Here is an 18029-nt window from a genome sequence, read left to right as displayed (position 1 = left end):
GGGAGGGGGGGAGGGGGATTGGCACAACGACTAAATTGGGACGGGAGAAAACAGAGAAAAATCTGAGAAAGAGAGATACAAAAAAAAGACATGTTTCATACAGATTTTCACTTCTCTGTCCAATCAGGAAACGGTGTGGGTGACATGTGCGAGACAGACTTTGACAACGACTCAGTTATAGACTTGCTGGACGTGTGTCCAGAGAGTGCAGAGGTCACCATGACTGACTTCCGAGCATTCCAGACTGTCATCTTAGACCCCGAGGGAGACGCTCAAATCGACCCCAACTGGATAGTGCTCAATAAGGTGAGTGTTTTGGGGTTGAACCTGTTCAGAACATTTTCATGCATATGATTTCAACATCAATATATCATTACGTCAATTCAATGTCCATACCTTAGCAACATTATCGCAAACACATGGTGAGACCGAGCATGTATAATATATATAAAAGCAATGAGAAAAACAAAACGGTATGCTAGGTTAATCAGTAACGATGACAACACAGCCCACTAGTGTGGATATCTACATACAAAAAGTACAGGGCAGTCAAAAGATTCAATGATATGTGTCCTTACTGTAGACTACAGAACTAATCAACTCCCCTCTGTAGAAAAGGACAATCACTAAAACCAGGAGGTTCCATTGAGTTCAGTGTAAAATAAATCCAATAAGACTCCCTCTGTAGTAATCATGCCAGCTACTTTAACTCCCAGTTTAGAGAATTTGATTTGAATCATTAATAACAATGTTGACGACAAAAAGTATCTTTGCTTCACACTAGGGGTGTAAATATTTGAACCCACTTCGATTCCATTACGATTCTTCAGGCAACGATTCAATGCATCATGAAATCTCTTAATTTGACCACGATTTGATTAGATGCGATTCGATACATTTTCAATCAGTTAATTCCCCAATAAATGTTGAATACACAAATGTGGCTGGGGGAACTGATTCACTCAGTATGAATGGACTATAGGTCAATAAAAAAGCGACGACATTTCTTAATTCTAATCGATTCTAACATTTTCAAATCGATGCAGTTGAATCGTCACCTTAGGATCGATGCATTGTTACACCCCTACTTCACACCAAACCGTGTGAGAAACCACAAGTCATTGTGATCTGAACACAAGCAACAGGTGCTGGATAGAGAGAAATCGTTCCATACAATAATAATAATAATAATAATAATAATAATAATAATAATAATAATAATAATAATAATAATAATAATAATAATAATAATAATAATAATAATAATAATAATAATAATAATAATAATAATAATAATAATAATAATAATGGTAATAGTCTGTATTTACCCATTCGAAAGCCTTCTGGAAATTGGCATATGTTAATATTTTTTTTTTAAAGGAACACCAACATTATGGGAAATGATCTACTGTCTTCTTCAGAGTCAGACAAGAAGATACAGTAGATACCAATTTCCTCTCTGTGCGTTCAGTAGAAAGCTATGGTAATAGTCTGTATTTACCCATTCGAAAGCCTTCTGGAAATTGGCATATGTTGATAAAAACATTTTTAAAGGAACACCAACATTATGGGAAATGATCTACTGTCCTCTTCAGAGTCAGACAAGAAGATACAGTAGATACCAATTTCCTCTCTGTGCGTTCAGTAGAAAGCTATTCAGCTGTAAGCTAGCCTAGCTTAGCACAAAATGAATGGAAGCAGATACGGGACAGCTAGCCCTAGCTGATGGCCAAAAACACCTGGAGTTTTAAACTAGGCTATCTCTCACTTTCTGAAATGAATTTTGCTCATCCACAAAATGATCTACAAGTCTACTGCTTAAAAGAGAATAGAGTTCATATACAGGGCTGAGAAGGAGTATGCCTCTATAACTGAATGGTAGTTTACTATTTATATAATATGTTATTGTTATCAATTCTACACATAGGGGTTTTAGCTTCCTCAAATGTTAAAACTGTTCAAATTAGATATTTTAAACTATTATGGTTTTAGTTTATTTTTGCATCTGACATGACTTCTATTGACTCATATGTGAATGTTAAATGATTTACTAGTAGTTAAGACCATATATTTTTATATTGAAATAAACACAAGTGTATTCTTGTTTTCAGGGCATGGAGATTGTCCAAACCATGAACAGTGACCCAGGTTTAGCTGTAGGTGAGTACTGCACACCTATAGCCTCTTCCTCCTTGCTTCCTTCCTTCCTTCCTTCCTTCCTTCCTTCCTTCCTTCCTTCCTTCCTTCCTTCCTTCCTTCCTTCCTTCCTTCCTTCCTTCCTTCCTTCCTTCCTTCCTTCCTTCCTTCCTTCCTTCCTTCCTTCCTTCCTTCCTTCCTTCCCTTTCTTTCTGTCACTGGCACTGGAGGTAGAGCGGTCATCCGGTAATCGGAAGGTTCCTGGTTCAATTCCGGTATACCTTGAGAAAAGACACTTAACCCCTAACTGCTCCAGATGAGCTGGTTGGTACCTTGTATGGCTGCCTCCGCCGTAAATGTTTGAGTAATCTGAGGCATAAGTTGCAAAGTGCTTTGCAGTATATAAATGCAGTCCGTTTACCAAAAATGCAAAGAACACACTTGTTCTTGGGGAGATCTGGTTGTTGGAAGAATGAACTTGCAAGGTCACACAAACACAGAGCGCTGTTGACAGATGTGTTCTTGCTGGTACTGCGCAATACCCCCAGCAGCCCGCACTACCCTGAAATAACAGCCAGCCTTTATCAGCCAAACATGAAGTTGTTTCTCTTTCTCTGCTGCTTTCTGCTCCTCGGTTGAATGCTGGGATATTTGTGTTGTCAAGTTCATACAAGTTACCAACTGATGCATCCTGGGTGAAATGGGCATGTCAAGAACACCTCTGGGAAATGTGACCTTGTGTATTGAGACGGTACTTGAGCCGCAACAGAAGATGTTTCACAAGGACACAAGAACACAAGGACAGACATGACACAGATTGACAAAGGCCCTCTGTAGACATGGGCTACGTGTGCTGCTTAATGTTTCACCGTGGGTGACCAAACAGGCTACTTAAAGGTGCTATAGATGTTGCACTAGACTACCAGCATTTCATTTATCTAATCAAGTGCCTTCCATGTGTGGCGAAATTGGAAGTTGGGAGGGGATACATGTAAACATTAATTTTGGACCCACCAGCATTTTTTTTTATTATAAATTCATTAATCAATAATCTTTTGGGGAAAAGCATTACTTTTATTCTGCACCTTTCTACTAGCTATACTTACTCACTACTTACTTAGTGAATCTATTATTCCCCACCCCTACAGGCTACACGGCATTTAACGGTGTGGATTTCGAAGGGACGTTCCACATTAACACAGCCACAGACGACGACTATGTGGGTTTCATCTTCGGATACCAGGACTCTTCCAGCTTCTACGTGGTGATGTGGAAGCAGACGGAGCAGACCTACTGGCAGCCGCTGCCCTTCAGGGCCATGGCCCAGCCCAGCCTGCAGCTCAAGGTAGGGGGCCTAGCTGAACATGTTAGCAAGGACCGTTGTTTGGTCACCATGTAAAGGGTGCAAAGGTGCCACAGTGGTGTGGTGATTAACCCTTTCACTGCCACACGACAGAAGGTTAACCCTTTACTATCGCACAACCGACGGTCGGTTAACGGGCTGTCATGTGGCAGTGAAAGGGTTAACCTTCTGTGTATTGTCGCAGTGAAAGGGTTAACCGTTTTGGTAGTGCGGCAGTGAAAGGGTTAACCTTCTGTGTATTGTCGCAGTGAAAGGGTTAACCGCTTTGGTAGTGCGGCAGTGAAAGGGTTAACACTGTCGCCTCACATGCATGTTCTCCCCTTGCTTGCAAGGGTTTCCGCTCCAGAAAAATACATAGACCCAATGGAAAAACATGCAGAACAGATTGCTAATGCTGTTGGGTCCCTGACAAAGACAGACAGGAGCACTTGGATTGGTCTCCGGGTGCGGTCCCACGCCGCAACCCGTGTCTGCTCCCGGCTGCCCTTGGGGGGAAGGTTTGCGACTGAACCTAAGCAAAACAGAGCTGCTTCACCTGCCGGCCAAATCCTCCCTGCTGACCGACCTTTCCATCACAGTGGAGAATGTAGCCGTGGCCTCGTCCCCGACCACCAAGAACCTAGCCTTGGCGACCGGCTGAACTTCACATCGCCGCAACAACCAGAACCTGCAGATTCCTCCTGAGCAACATCAGAAGGATCCATCCCTTCCTGACAAGAAAAGCCACTCAACTCCTCATGCAATCAACAGTCATATCTCACCTCAACTACTGCAATGTACTGCTTGCTGGTCTACCGACCACTGCCACCAAGCCACTTCAACTCATTCAGAATGCAGCGGCCTGCCTAATCTCCAACCTACCAAAGTCGGGGTAGGGTAGGCCGCTTCAAGGTCCTCGACCTAGCATATTGCTAGGTCGAAGGGAACGGCTTCCGCCTACCTCCGGTCAATGATCTCTAACTGCACACCCTCAAGACCTCTCCCACTCCTATCCGAGATCCGGGAGGGCCATCAAAGACAAGCCGCCTATTCTCTGTCCTTGCTCCACAACTGGGAACAATAAATTATCTAAATGAGATATTTATGAGACCTTGGACATTTATGAGACCCGTGACGGCAGACGGTTCACACACACACACACTAATGATGAGGGCTGTGTAATTCCACCCAAATTCCAATGTTATTTCCATGGCCAAGGACCATTTAATCAATATTTGTGATGAGCTACTCTCCCAGAGCCAGAAACCAGAGAAGTAAAAGAAAATCAAACATGTGATGTCATTAGGAATAAAGTCTGGAGCTGCTCCATTGAGATGATTTTGTGGACCCAGTTTGTTTTAGTTTCGATGCCCAAATGAGCTTAATTCTACAGTAGTGTTCTCAGTTCTGAAACAGAAAATGCACCTACGAACTCAGAACATTCCCCTGGGTGCTCTCAGTGTCACCTATAACACCTTTCCCAGTTCATTGTCTGCTCTCCTCTACCCGGTAGGTGAAACATTGCTCTAACCCTCCTGTACCTCCGCAGGCGGTCAAGTCACGTACGGGTCCCGGCGAGTACCTGCGCAACGCCCTGTGGCACACAGGCGACACGGCGGGTGAGGTCAAGCTGCTGTGGAAGGACCCGCGCAACGTGGGCTGGAAGGACAAGACCTCGTACCGCTGGAAGCTCAGCCACCGCCCACACGTCGGCTACATCAGGTCAGACACATCTTCCTCACTCTCACTGTTAGCTGGTAAATATCCCCTCCATGCAGATGTGTTTTGAATGGTTAACTCCCCTTGGAGCCTTTGACTGTACAGATTGTTATTGGTGAAGCACACCTTTTTCACTTTCTTCCCTTGGAGAGGGAGAATACCCTATCAATGTGGGGTATATACACATACATTATATCAATGTGGGGTATATACACATACATTATATCAATGTGGGGTATATACACATACATTATATCAATGTGGGGTATATACACATACATTATATCAATGTGAGGTATATTCACATACATTATATCAATGTGAGGTTTATTCACATACATTATATCAATGTGAGGTTTATTCACATACATTATATCAATGTGAGGTTTATTCACATACATGAATGAATGAATGAATGAATGAATGAATGAATGAATGAATGAATGAATGAATGAATGAATAGTTTATTTTCGGTCTTTGTTTACAGATGAATCAAAAACACACATGTGTGGACTTTCAAAAGGAAAAGAAAAAAATCACAAATGTACATATTCAAAGTAAGCTCACACACAAAATCCAAACTCAATGACCGAAAAAAGGAATAGGCTGAAGCACATGCTTATTTTTGCCTATCCTTTACAATTCTTAAAAACTAAATGTACTTTAATATAAGAAAAAAAACCGATATCATATTATATCAATGTGAGGTTTATTCACATACATTATATCAATGTGGGGTATATTCACATACATTATATCAATGTGGGGTATATTCACATGCATTATATCAATGTGAGGACGTATATTCACATACATTATATCAATGTGGGGTATATTCACATGCATTATATCAATGTGAGGACGTATACATTATATCAATGTGAGGTTTATTCACATACATTATATCAATGTGAGGTATATTCACATACATTATATCAATGTGGGGTATATTCACATACATTATATCAATGTGGGGTATATTCACATGCATTATATCAATGTGAGGATGTATTGTTATGGTTTGACACCGACCCCAAACGCAACGACGCAAGAGAGTAGGATTCAGAGTTGCCAAAAACAGGGGCTTGTTTATTGAGACTAATTAAACAGCATAGAATAGGAAGAGTCTAAACAAGACAGGAATTCAAGCAAGGATGAAAATGTTCTGCTGCTCTGCAGCTTCTCCCGAGGTGGTAGTAGGGGGTAGCAGATGCTGACGTCAGAGCCGCTCTGCAGACTTCTCTCGGCAGAATCTCCGAGGTGATGCGGGACCGAGAGAGAGAGAGAGGGAGCGAGTCAACACAGGGTGCAGGTAGAACGAGCAGGAGAACAGGAGAGGTGACTTGTACCCAAAAACAAAAGTTATCCAAGTGAACTAATCTTCGTGTAAACACACACAGTGAGCAATGTTCCAAAACACAATCCCAAGTGAAAAATATCTTCGGTGCAAAAATAGACACTGAGAGCGAAGTCCAAAATACAATCCAGTGTGATAATATCTTCGGTGTGATAAACACACAGTGGGAGATGTTAGGTCAAAATATTATCCCAGTGAAACAATCAAAAAGGCAACCGCTGGGTGAGTGACTGTCTGATAAAAAGGTGGTAATCTTCAGTGTTATAAAAACACACGAAAACGGAATTTGATCAAAGACAGTCATTAAAAACTCACCCAGGCGTTGTGCGTAAAGAGCGCTGGAACAGCAGCGGAGCGAGCGCGTCGCCACGGGAAAAAGGTGTCCAAGAGGAAGGCTTCTTGGATATCCTGGAGGTAAAGCACAGGGAACAACAGCAGCAGCAGGAACGGCGAATGCAAACAGAAAATATCAAAACGATCCAACAAAACTTGAGTGGGGAAACGGGGTATAAATAATACGGGATTGATTGATTGACAAGCAGTGACAGCTGGGGGATGTGATTGAAAAGCGTGTGGACGGGAGAGAACCAATCAACGACGTCTCTGGGAAGAAGCGTGTGAATGGGGGAATGAAATGATTAACAGAAACAAATGGAAAACAGAGCGAGGTGGTTTAAAGGAACAGAGCGAGTAGGTGAGCAAGGACAGAAACCTCACAGTACCCCCTCCTCCACGGGAGCCACCCGGCGACCAGGCCGACCCGGCTCGTCAGGATGGGCACGATGGAAGTCAGTGATCAAGCTGGGATCCACGATGAGCTGCCGGGAGACCCAGCTACGCTCCTCAGGACCGTAACCCTCCCAGTCTACCAGGTATTGGAACCCCCGGCCCCGCCGACGAACGCCCATCAACCGGCGGACCTGCCACTGGGGGTGACCATCCACCAACACGGGAGGCGGAGGATCAGGAGCTGGAGGCATAAGGGGACTGAGGGAGACGGGCTTAACCCGGGAGACATGGAACACGGGGTGGATGTGCATGGACGCAGGAAGTTTCAGGCGCAGGGCCGCCGGACTGAGTACCTTCAGGACCTCGAAAGGTCCGACGAAACGGGGGTTGAGTTTCTTGGCCGAGGACCGTAGCGGCAGGTCCCTTGCGGAGAGCCACACCCTCTGCCCAGGGCGGTAAGTCGGCGCAGGAACCCGGCGCCGGTCGGCACCACGACAGGCGCGCTCAGATGTCCGGAGCAGCGCGGTCCTGGTGATCTCCCAAACTCGTCGGCAGCGGTCGAGGTGGACCTGCACGGAGGGAACTGCCACTTCCGCCTCCTGTGCGGGGAAAAGAGGGGGTTGGTAGCCCAGGGAAACCTCAAAGGGTGAGAGGCCGGTGGCGGAACTGACCATTGAATTGATGGAGTATTCAACCCAGGGAAGGAAACGGCTCCAGGATGCCGGTCTCTCGGCTGCCACACACCGAAGAGCAGACTCCACGCTCTGGTTCATCCTCTCCGTCTGCCCGTTAGTCTGGGGATGATAACCAGAGGAAAGACTGACCGTTGCCCCCAATCCCTTGCAAAAGGCCCGCCATACCTGGGAGGTGAACTGGGGCCCCCGGTCAGAGACGATGTCCTGGGGAAACCCATGAAGGCGGAACACGTGGTGAGTCAGGAGGTCCGCCGTCTCGGCCGCCGAGGGAAGCTTGGAAAGGGCCACGAGGTGAACCTCCTTGCTGAATCGATCCACCACGGTCAGAAGGCAGGTGTTCCCCTGGGAGGAGGGCAGACCTGTGACGAAGTCCAGCGCCACATGTGACCACGGACGGCTCGGAACGGGAAGTGGCTGCAAGAGCCCGGAGGGTGCCTGGTGAGAGGCCTTGCTGCGGGCACAGACCGCGCAGGCCAATACGAACTCCTTGACGTCGTTCCGCATGGTGGGCCACCAGAAACGACGAGCCAGGAAGGAGAACGTGCGATGGACGCCAGGGTGGCAGGCGAACCGGCTGGTATGGCCCCAAAGCAGTACCCGGGACCGGGCAGAGTCGGGGACGAAGAGACGATGCATAGGGACGTTGCTAGGAGCACGCTGGAAGCGTAGGGCACGCCTAACCACACCCTCGATGCCCAAGGTGATGGCTCCAACCACTCGGGCCTCCGGGAGGATGGGAGTAGGGTCCTCAGAGGGTGGAGCCCCCTTGGAGTGTAACCGGGACAGGGAGTCGGCCTTCGTGTTGCGGGAACCGGGGCGGAAGGTCAGCGAGAAGTCGAACCGACTGAGGAAACTGGCCCATCTCGCCTGCCGACCGTTGAGGCGCCTGGAAGCGCGGATGAACGTCAGGTTCTTGTGGTCCGTCCAGATGGTAAAAGGCTCCTCGGCACCCTCTAGCCAATGACGCCACTCCTCCAACGCAGCCACGACCGCCAGCAGCTCCCGATTGCCGGTGTCGTAGTTCCTCTCGGCAGGGAGGAAGCGACGCGAGTAGAAGGCGCAAGGATGCACCTTCTGGTCCGAAAGAGAACGTTGGGATAGGACAGCGCCCAGGCCAGTATCCGAGGCGTCCACCTCCACAATGAACTGTCTCTTGGGGTCAGGGTGGAGCAGGATAGGGGCGGAAGTGAACCTCTTCTTGAGGGAGCGGAACGCAGCGCATGCCGCTGGGGACCAGTCGAACGGCAGAGCGGGGGAGGTCAGCTTGGTAAGTGGCTCCGCCACTTGACTGTAGTTCCGGATGAACCTTCGGTAGAAGTTGGCGAACCCGAGGAAACTCTGTAACTCCTTCCGAGTGGTGGGTTCAGGCCAATCCTCCACAGCTTGGATCTTGCGAGGATCCGCTCGGGTCAAGCCCTTCTCAACGATGAAGCCCAGGTAGTCGACGGAGTCGGCGTGGAAACGGCACTTCTCTGCCTTGACGAAGAGCCGATTGTGGAGGAGGCGCTCCAGCACACGGCGGACATGCTGGATGTGTTCCTCGAGGGTCCTGGAGAAGATGAGAATGTCGTCCAGGTACACCACCACGAACACCTCCAGCATGTCACGAAGGACGTCGTTCATGAGTGCCTGGAATACCGCCGGGGCGTTGGTGAGGCCGAACGGCATCACTAGGTACTCGTAGTGGCCCCTGGGGGTCTTGAAGGCGGTCTTCCATTCATCGCCCTCACGGATACGGACAAGATGGTAGGCACTCCGGAGGTCCAGCTTGGTGAAGAACGAGGCCTGGGTCAGTGGCTCGAAGGTGGAGCTCATGAGAGGTAGAGGGTACTTGTTTTTGATGGTTATCTCGTTGAGCTGACGATAGTCGATGCAGGGTCGCAGGTCCCCATCCTTCTTACCAACAAAGAAGAAACCGGCCGCCACCGGGGAGGAGGAAGGCCGAATGAGTCCTGCTTCCAATGACTCAGAGATGTAGAGATCCATCGCCTTCTTCTCCGGAACGGTCAGACTGTAGAGGCGGCTGCCGGGAAGGGGAGCCCCTTGGCGGAGGTCGATGGCGCAGTCATAGGGGCGGTGAGGTGGAAGGGCCTGAGCCCTGGATTTACTGAAAACCTCCAAGAGGTCGTGGTACTCGAGGTATGGACGAGAGGTCCGGAGGCAACTCACCAGCGGGCCTCCGGGGCGGGGGACAGGACGCCGCCTGCAGACACAGGGCGTGACAGGAGGAGCTCCAGCCCTTGATGGTACCGGAGGACCAGGCGATGTGGGGCTCGTGCAGCGCGAGCCAGGGCCTACCCAGGACCACCGGGACAAGGGGGGATTGGGTGATGAGGAACTGGATTCTCTCGATGTGGTTCCCAGCGATGGTCAGCACGACTGGGCCGGTGCGTTGAGAGATGTCGGCCAGGCGGTGTTGGTCCAACGAGAAGATCTCCAAGGGCCTCACAAGGTCCTCAAGTGGAATGTTGGCTCGGGTAGCGAACTCGAAGTCGAGGAAATTCTCGTCTGCCCCAGAGTCGATGAGGGCCTCCACCGTGGCACGTTGGTCCCCCCAGGCCAGGGTGACGCTCATCAGATGGTCAGGTGGTGCACGGCGCTGGGAATGGGAAAAACGGCTCACCAGGATCTCCCGGGGTCTCGGCGAGCCTGATCTTTTGGCCGGGTGGGGCAGTCGGCGATTCGGTGTCCCGCACCTCCGCAGTAGAGGCAGAGACCAGACCTGAGCCTTGCCTCACGCTCCGCCTGGCTCAGATGAGAGCGTCCCAGCTGCATGGGTTCCTCCTCGCGAACCGAACGGGGAGGCCTGCTACCACCAGTAGTGTTGAGGACAGGGCGTCCAGGAGTGACGTCATGCGTCCGGGGAATCCGGGGTACCTCAGGAGGTAACAGTCGGGTCCTCTCGCGCCTTCTCTCCAGGAGGCGTCCGTCGATGCGGATGACGAGGCTAAACAGGTCCTCGAGGGAGTCGGGCAACTCCCGGGTAGCGAGCTGGTCCCGGACTGCGTCACTGAGTCCCCTCAAGAAGGTTAGGCGAAGTGCAGGGTCGTTCCATCCACTCTCCACCGCCGCCAGTCGAAACTCCAGGACATAGTCCGTCACCCTGCCGCTCCCCTGTCGGAAAGTCCCCAACCGGGCTCCGGGGTCCAGACCTCGGGCTGGATGGTGGAACACTCTGCGGAGCTCCGCCACGAAGTCTGGATAGGAGAAAACAAAATCTGCATCCATTGCCCAGGAGGAAGTGACCCACTGGGCAGCATGGCCTGAAAGCAAGTTCGTCATATAAGCCACTTGGGACCCTCGAGCAGTAAAACGGCTTGGTTTATGACGGAAAACCAACTCACATTGCATGATGAATGTGGCACACTCCTCGGGATTGCCGTCGAACAGCCGTGGGACGGAGAGACGGGGTTCCCGAGGTGCGGGATCTGCTGGGGCTGCGGTGAATGCTCCTGAAGGATGTGAAGGAAGTAAAGCATTAACGGTGTCGCTCAGCGAGTGAAGCTGAGCGAGAATACCGGATTGTTGTCCCGCCAGAGCGGCCATTGACCCTTGAATAGGCAGGACCTGTTCCCTGAGATCCTGCACCGCAGCCGCAGCCCTCTCTAGTTGGAGACTGTGATCCCTGGTCAACTCGACTTGATTAGCAAGTGCGGTTCTGACCCTCTCTGTGTCGGCTGGGGTCGTCATTTTGGTTGGATCGTAATGTTATGGTTTGACACCGACCCCAAACGCAACGACGCAAGAGAGTAGGATTCAGAGTTGCCAAAAACAGGGGCTTGTTTATTGAGACTAATTAAACAGCATAGAATAGGAAGAGTCTAAACAAGACAGGAATTCAAGCAAGGATGAAAATGTTCTGCTGCTCTGCAGCTTCTCCCGAGGTGGTAGTAGGGGGTAGCAGATGCTGACATCAGAGCCGCTCTGCAGACTTCTCTCGGCAGAATCTCCGAGGTGATGCGGGACCGAGAGAGAGAGAGAGGGAGCGAGTCAACACAGGGTGCAGGTAGAACGAGCAGGAGAACAGGAGAGGTGACTTGTACCCAAAAACAAAAGTTATCCAAGTGAACTAATCTTCGTGTAAACACACACAGTGAGCAATGTTCCAAAACACAATCCCAAGTGAAAAATATCTTCGGTGCAAAAATAGACACTGAGAGCGAAGTCCAAAATACAATCCAATGTGATAATATCTTCGGTGTGATAAACACACAGTGGGAGATGTTAGGTCAAAATATTATCCCAGTGAAACAATCAAAAAGGCAACCGCTGGGTGAGTGACTGTCTGATAAAAAGGTGGTAATCTTCAGTGTTATAAAAACACACGAAAACGGAATTTGATCAAAGACAGTCATTAAAAACTCACCCAGGCGTTGTGCGTAAAGAGCGCTGGAACAGCAGCGGAGCGAGCGCGTCGCCACGGGAAAAAGGTGTCCAAGAGGAAGGCTTCTTGGATATCCTGGAGGTAAAGCACAGGGAACAACAGCAGCAGCAGGAACGGCGAATGCAAACAGAAAATATCAAAACGATCCAACAAAACTTGAGTGGGGAAACGGGGTATAAATAATACGGGATTGATTGATTGACAAGCAGTGACAGCTGGGGGATGTGATTGAAAAGCGTGTGGACGGGAGAGAACCAATCAACGACGTCTCTGGGAAGAAGCGTGTGAATGGGGGAATGAAATGATTAACAGAAACAAATGGAAAACAGAGCGAGGTGGTTTAAAGGAACAGAGCGAGTAGGTGAGCAAGGACAGAAACCTCACACGTATATTCACATACATTATATCATTGTGAGGTTTATTCACATACATTATATCATTGTGAGGTTTATTCACATACATTATATCAATGTGACGTATATTCACATACATTATATCAATGTGGGGTATATTCACATACATTATATCAATGTGAGGTATATTCACATACATTTTATATCAATGTGAGTTATATTCTCATAGAATATCGCTAGTTGGAATTTTCTTAACCTATTATAAATCAAAATATAAGTATGTTGTTTAAATGTTTTTGTGCAATACAAATGTACAAACTCATATTTACCAGTTGTCTAGTGTTATTGCTTTAATCAAAAGCTCAATCATATGTACCTGTTGTCTAGTGTTAGTCCTTGTATCAAGAGCTCAGTCATATGTACCTGTTGTCTAGTGTTAGTCCTTGTATCAAGAGCTCAGTCATATGTATCTGTTGTATGTATCTGGTGGTGGGGCTGCCCTTTTGTTTACATTTGGATCACTGACCATAAACCTTTAAATTAAATATGAGTGTGTATTTTTGTTCCCAGGGTGAGGCTATATGAGGGGATGACCCTGGTGGCAGACACAGGCGTGGTCATCGACACCTCCATGAGGGGCGGCAGACTAGGAGTCTATTGCTTCTCCCAGGAACAGATAATCTGGTCCAACCTTGGCTACCGCTGCAACGGTAGGCAAAAGGGCCAATGCTGATTTATTTTGCACATAATCTCACACACATCCAAAAACTGTTTTGCACACATTCATTTAGTTTGACAATTATTATTGAGAGTAAATTAGTTTGAATGACCATTCAACATTACCAGTGATGTCTTTGAGGACATTGGACCTCATTCGCTAACATTCTCGTAAGTTTCCTCGTAAATAACCTTGTAAGAAGTTCATAAGAGGAAACCTAAGATAGTCCTCCGGATACCTGAAAGTGTGGGAGTGGTGCTCGTAAATCTTTGACGTTGAATAACACCATGATAACATTGACCAAGAGTGAGCTCTCACCACTGAGCTCATTCAGCACCTTCTTGAGATCAAGTGTACTAAATATCTAAGCAAATGAACAAAGGGCAGATGATTTACCGGGTTTTTTGTAGATACAGTACTGCATTTTGACATCCGGACACATTCAATATGAATATAGAATATAAGGCCTATAAATGACCTTATTATGGCCTAGTCATACATCTATGGATCTGCCCAAATCTCCTCTTTCCTTTTCCCCCCCCTCTTTTTCTCCTTATTTTTAAATTTTTCTCCCATCCCAATTTCGCCTCGCCAATTCTCCCTTCAATTCTCCCCTCCCCTGTCTCGAACGTTGCTAGACTACGCCTCCCACTGGTCGGCTGCAGTGAGGACCAAGCCTTGCATCACGTGTCCCCTCCGGTACACGAGGAGGCAGCTGTCGCATCCTTTCACCTGAACAGCGCAATCTCTCAGTGGCGATGAGTAACGCGTGGGAGGCTCACGCTGCCCCCGATACTTCCTAATTCTGCTGTTCAGGCGCACCAACCGACCTGTAGGAGTCGCTGTCCACAACGTCCAATCCCCACCCACCGGCTTTCCCATCCTCTAATACTGCCAATTGTATTAGTATGAACGACCGGCCAAGCCGGTAGCAACGCACAGAGCTGGGCTTGATACCAGCCTCTCCTGCGTTAGTGGCGAGCGCCTTGCCCACTGCGCCACTCAGCAGCCCCAAATCTCCTCTTTCCAATGGCAGAGTTAAATCTGGATTCAGTATCACCAGGCGCCCGGTACAGGGCAACAAAGACCGTGAATGAAATATACTGTAAGTACAGTTACTTTTGTATAATGTCCATAGCTCCACAATTTTTTACCATTTACAATTTATTTTTTAAATGTACACTTTGACTGCTGTTTTGATAGGGTTAGGGTATTTACTCTTGGCTACATTTGAAAAAGAAACATCAACAACATCACTTAATACGGACTGTATTGATCTATTTGTGACGTGAAATAAATCTCGGCCCGGTGCCGATCAGGCTTAAGAGGTTAAGAACACAGGCGCACACCAGTCTGTCCGACTTATGACTGCCTTTCCATGCTCGTAAATCCTGCTCTTAGCTACGAGTGAATCCCCGAGAAGGAACCGTTCGAGAATGCCAAAATCGCCCAGAAAAGCTTGTAAGTGGAGTTACGATGAAATTAGCTCGTAACTTTTCTCGTAAGTCCGTTCGTAAATGAGGACCATTGAATCTTTGTGTTGTGTTTATTACAATTCAATGTAATGATCAGGTAGCAGTACCTATGAGACAAGGTATTGCTATTTTTTCCATCTACATAATTTTGTGGAGCTGTAATTAAGACAAGGATTCAATGTCAAACTAAATTAATGTGTGCAAAACTGTTACAGGGGTTAGGCCCTGGCTAGCTTGATTAAAAGCAGCGTTACAGGGGTTGGGCCCTGGCTAGCTTGATTAAAAGCAGCGTTACAGGGGTTAGGCCCTGGCTAGCGTGATTAAAACCAGCGTTACAGGGGTTAGGCCCTGGCTAGCTTGATTAAAAGCAGTGTTACAGGGGTTTGGCCCTGGCTAGCGTGATTAAAAGCAGCGTTACAGGGGTTAGGCCCTGGCTAGCTTGATTAAAAGCAGCGTTACAGGGGTTAGGCCCTGGCTAGCTTGATTAAAAGCAGCGTTACAGGGGTTAGGCCCTGGCTAGCTTGCCATTTCGAGCGTTGATGGACAAAGGAGTTCATAAAGTGGGTTAGCTGCACTGGGGGAGTCTGAAGCGTCTGCCTGAGGGAAGAAGCTGGTACTCAGGGTGGAGGACATGGGTGGGGTCTGACATTTTTTTCTGAGCCTGAATGATGATCAAAGACAGCCGGGGGTGTGGCTTATCTGTGGTGTACTCTACCTCTTGACAATTATATAAGAGTATGTGTGGTTACTATTCTTCTTTCGTGTATCATCAGATGGCCAACTCCGTGTCCTGCAGCCACGCCCTCGTCTCTGGTCCTACATCGAAAAGACCAGCTTCTGAGGGCGGGCTGTAGAGGGGGATTATATGCTCGGCAGTCTGTTCAGGCTCGCCACACTTGCATGCTGCACTGTCCGTGAGGCCCCACTTCTTCATGGAAGACTTGAAGCCCGACTCCATGTGGTTACTATAATGGATCAAATATACGTACAGTATCTTATTTCTGTCATCTCTGTTTTTTTCTTCAGATACTGTACCAGACGATTATCAATTCTACCGCAGAACCATCCACATCAGAGTGTGAACTGCCATTCAAAACCCTCCACATCAGAGTAAGACTGCCAGTCAAAACCCTCCACGTCAGAGTGTGAACTGCCAGTCAAAACACCCCACATCAGAGTGAGACTGCCATTCAAAACCCTCCACATCAGAGTGAGACTGCCATTCAAAACCCTCCACATCAGAGTGTGAACTGCCAGTCAAAACACCCCACATCAGAGTGAGACTGCCATTCAAAACCCTCCACGTCAGAGTTTGAGCTGCCATTCCAGCGTCTCACAACATTACCATTGCCCTTTTGCTTGATCCTCACATGTGCGTGTGTTAATGTGCCTCTATGAATGAGGTGTGTGTGTATGTGATTATGCATATTTAGTGAGGACATGGGAAGTCATTCCATAATCATGTTGATAGTTTTTATGAAGGCTAGAACAGAGGAAAGTTTTGCAAGTAACCTTTTTTTCTTGTTTTTTTTATTGCTGAAATAATGTTATTTCTGTTGCCTGTTGTAATGTTGACTATGAGTAGGCCTATATGTGTGCTGTGTGTACAAGTGTGCATGTGTTTGTGTGTTTAATGGGGAACTACACCCAATTTCAGAATTCATACATGTTGCTATGGTCTAAGACAATCCAAAGATATTAACCTATAACTAACCCTACCCCTATGGTCTAAGACACATATTAGTGAACATGAACAACTCTCTCCAAAGTCCAAAAACAACTATTCTAATGTGTGATATCATCAGGAATGTGTGATGTCATCAGGGGTGATGCCTAAAGCAGCTCCATAGCATAGACAGTGAATTGGCAGTGGTTCTCACACTTTTTCATGTCAAGGACCCTTAGATTGATACACATTAGGCCACAGGCCTCCATTTGATTAGATTTAGTCTCAGGGATAGTCTACTAATAGGTTGGGAGATAACAGTGAAACTTTTTGTTGTGTTCATACTGCAGGAACCGAGGATCCCATTTTGAGGGTATTTTTTTTTAGCTCCCAGCTCAGGGCAGGGCTGATCCCAGCACAGAGTGATGCAAGTGTAAAGTGATTGGTCCAGACATCTCAAACCTAAGATGTACCTTAGTTACCTCAATATTGTGCTGTCAGAACAGTCTCATATTTGTAGGTTAAATATTGGCCATTTTAGCACATCATCTTCTTATCAACCAGGAAATGCTTATTTGTAAGTTTATCAATCTAGTGCAGGGGTTCTCAAACTTTTTTATACCACGACCCCATTTTATTTAGGAATTTTTTTGGCGCGTAATTTCAACATGGAATTAAGGAATATCAAAATAAAAGCATGTTGTTGAACTTGATCATGCATATTTATTAGAACATTTAATTACAGCACTATGTTATCAATACACATTTATAAAACAAGGCATATTTAGCCAAAATATGTTGCCAGAACATTAAAAGAATATATATACATTTTGATTTTTTACTTGGGTCATATTGGCTTTTTTACCGATACTGATATACCAATATTGTCCAACTCTTAATTTCCGATACCGATATCAACCGATATCAACCAATACCGATATATGCAGGGTTTCCCCCCCCAAAAAACTGAATAATTTCAGGTAATTAACATTACATATCTCTTGTTGTGGAATTAACACAACATTATGCATACTTTTGACAATAAATAAAATCAGAATTTGTTCTTACTTGCTTGCCTGGGTAAATAAAGGTTATAAAAATGAAAGAATTATTTATTTATTTTTTGTAAACCGATACCGATATTTTCCGATATCACATTTGAATGCCAATATCGGTAGGCCGATAATATCGGACATCCCTCACGACCCATAGTTTGAGAACTGCTGATCTAGTGTGATCTATGCACGCAACGCCCAGCCACTGTCCGTCTCGGCTCTACATGGAGAGAAGGCAGATCGGCTGCATTTCCGCGTTACATTGAAATCAGGGAGGAGATAGGGGGGGGGAGGAACAAATTAATGAATGTGGATGAGAGCCTTGATGTGAGTGGTTGCAGCTACGGCTGTGGGGGTGCTAGAGACATGATCCAATAGACTTTTCAGCACCTACTCCCCA

General features: G+C 47.1%; 1 protein-coding gene across 2 annotated transcripts in view; it reads left to right on the top strand.

Annotated features, from left to right (window-relative positions):
• LOC311248984 (thrombospondin-3b-like) overlaps nucleotides 1-17647 on the top strand; it is a 179724-nt gene extending 162077 nt beyond the window's left edge. For both annotated transcript variants that reach the window (XM_084338228.1, XM_084338227.1), the window contains 6 exons: nucleotides 128-306; nucleotides 2112-2160; nucleotides 3285-3481; nucleotides 5028-5200; nucleotides 13286-13425; nucleotides 15935-17647. In XM_084338228.1, coding sequence (XP_084194354.1) covers nucleotides 128-306; nucleotides 2112-2160; nucleotides 3285-3481; nucleotides 5028-5200; nucleotides 13286-13425; nucleotides 15935-15990 — 794 coding nt within the window. In that variant the 3' untranslated portion in view covers nucleotides 15991-17647. The remainder of the gene's footprint in view (nucleotides 1-127; nucleotides 307-2111; nucleotides 2161-3284; nucleotides 3482-5027; nucleotides 5201-13285; nucleotides 13426-15934) is intronic.
• Nucleotides 17648-18029: the final 382 nt, after the last annotated feature.

This window comes from Notolepis coatsorum (genome assembly GCF_963971535.1).
Source record: "Notolepis coatsorum genome assembly, chromosome: 2".
NCBI classification, from domain to species: domain Eukaryota; kingdom Metazoa; phylum Chordata; class Actinopteri; order Aulopiformes; family Paralepididae; genus Notolepis; species Notolepis coatsorum.
This window is presented reverse-complemented; position numbering and strand designations above follow the sequence as displayed.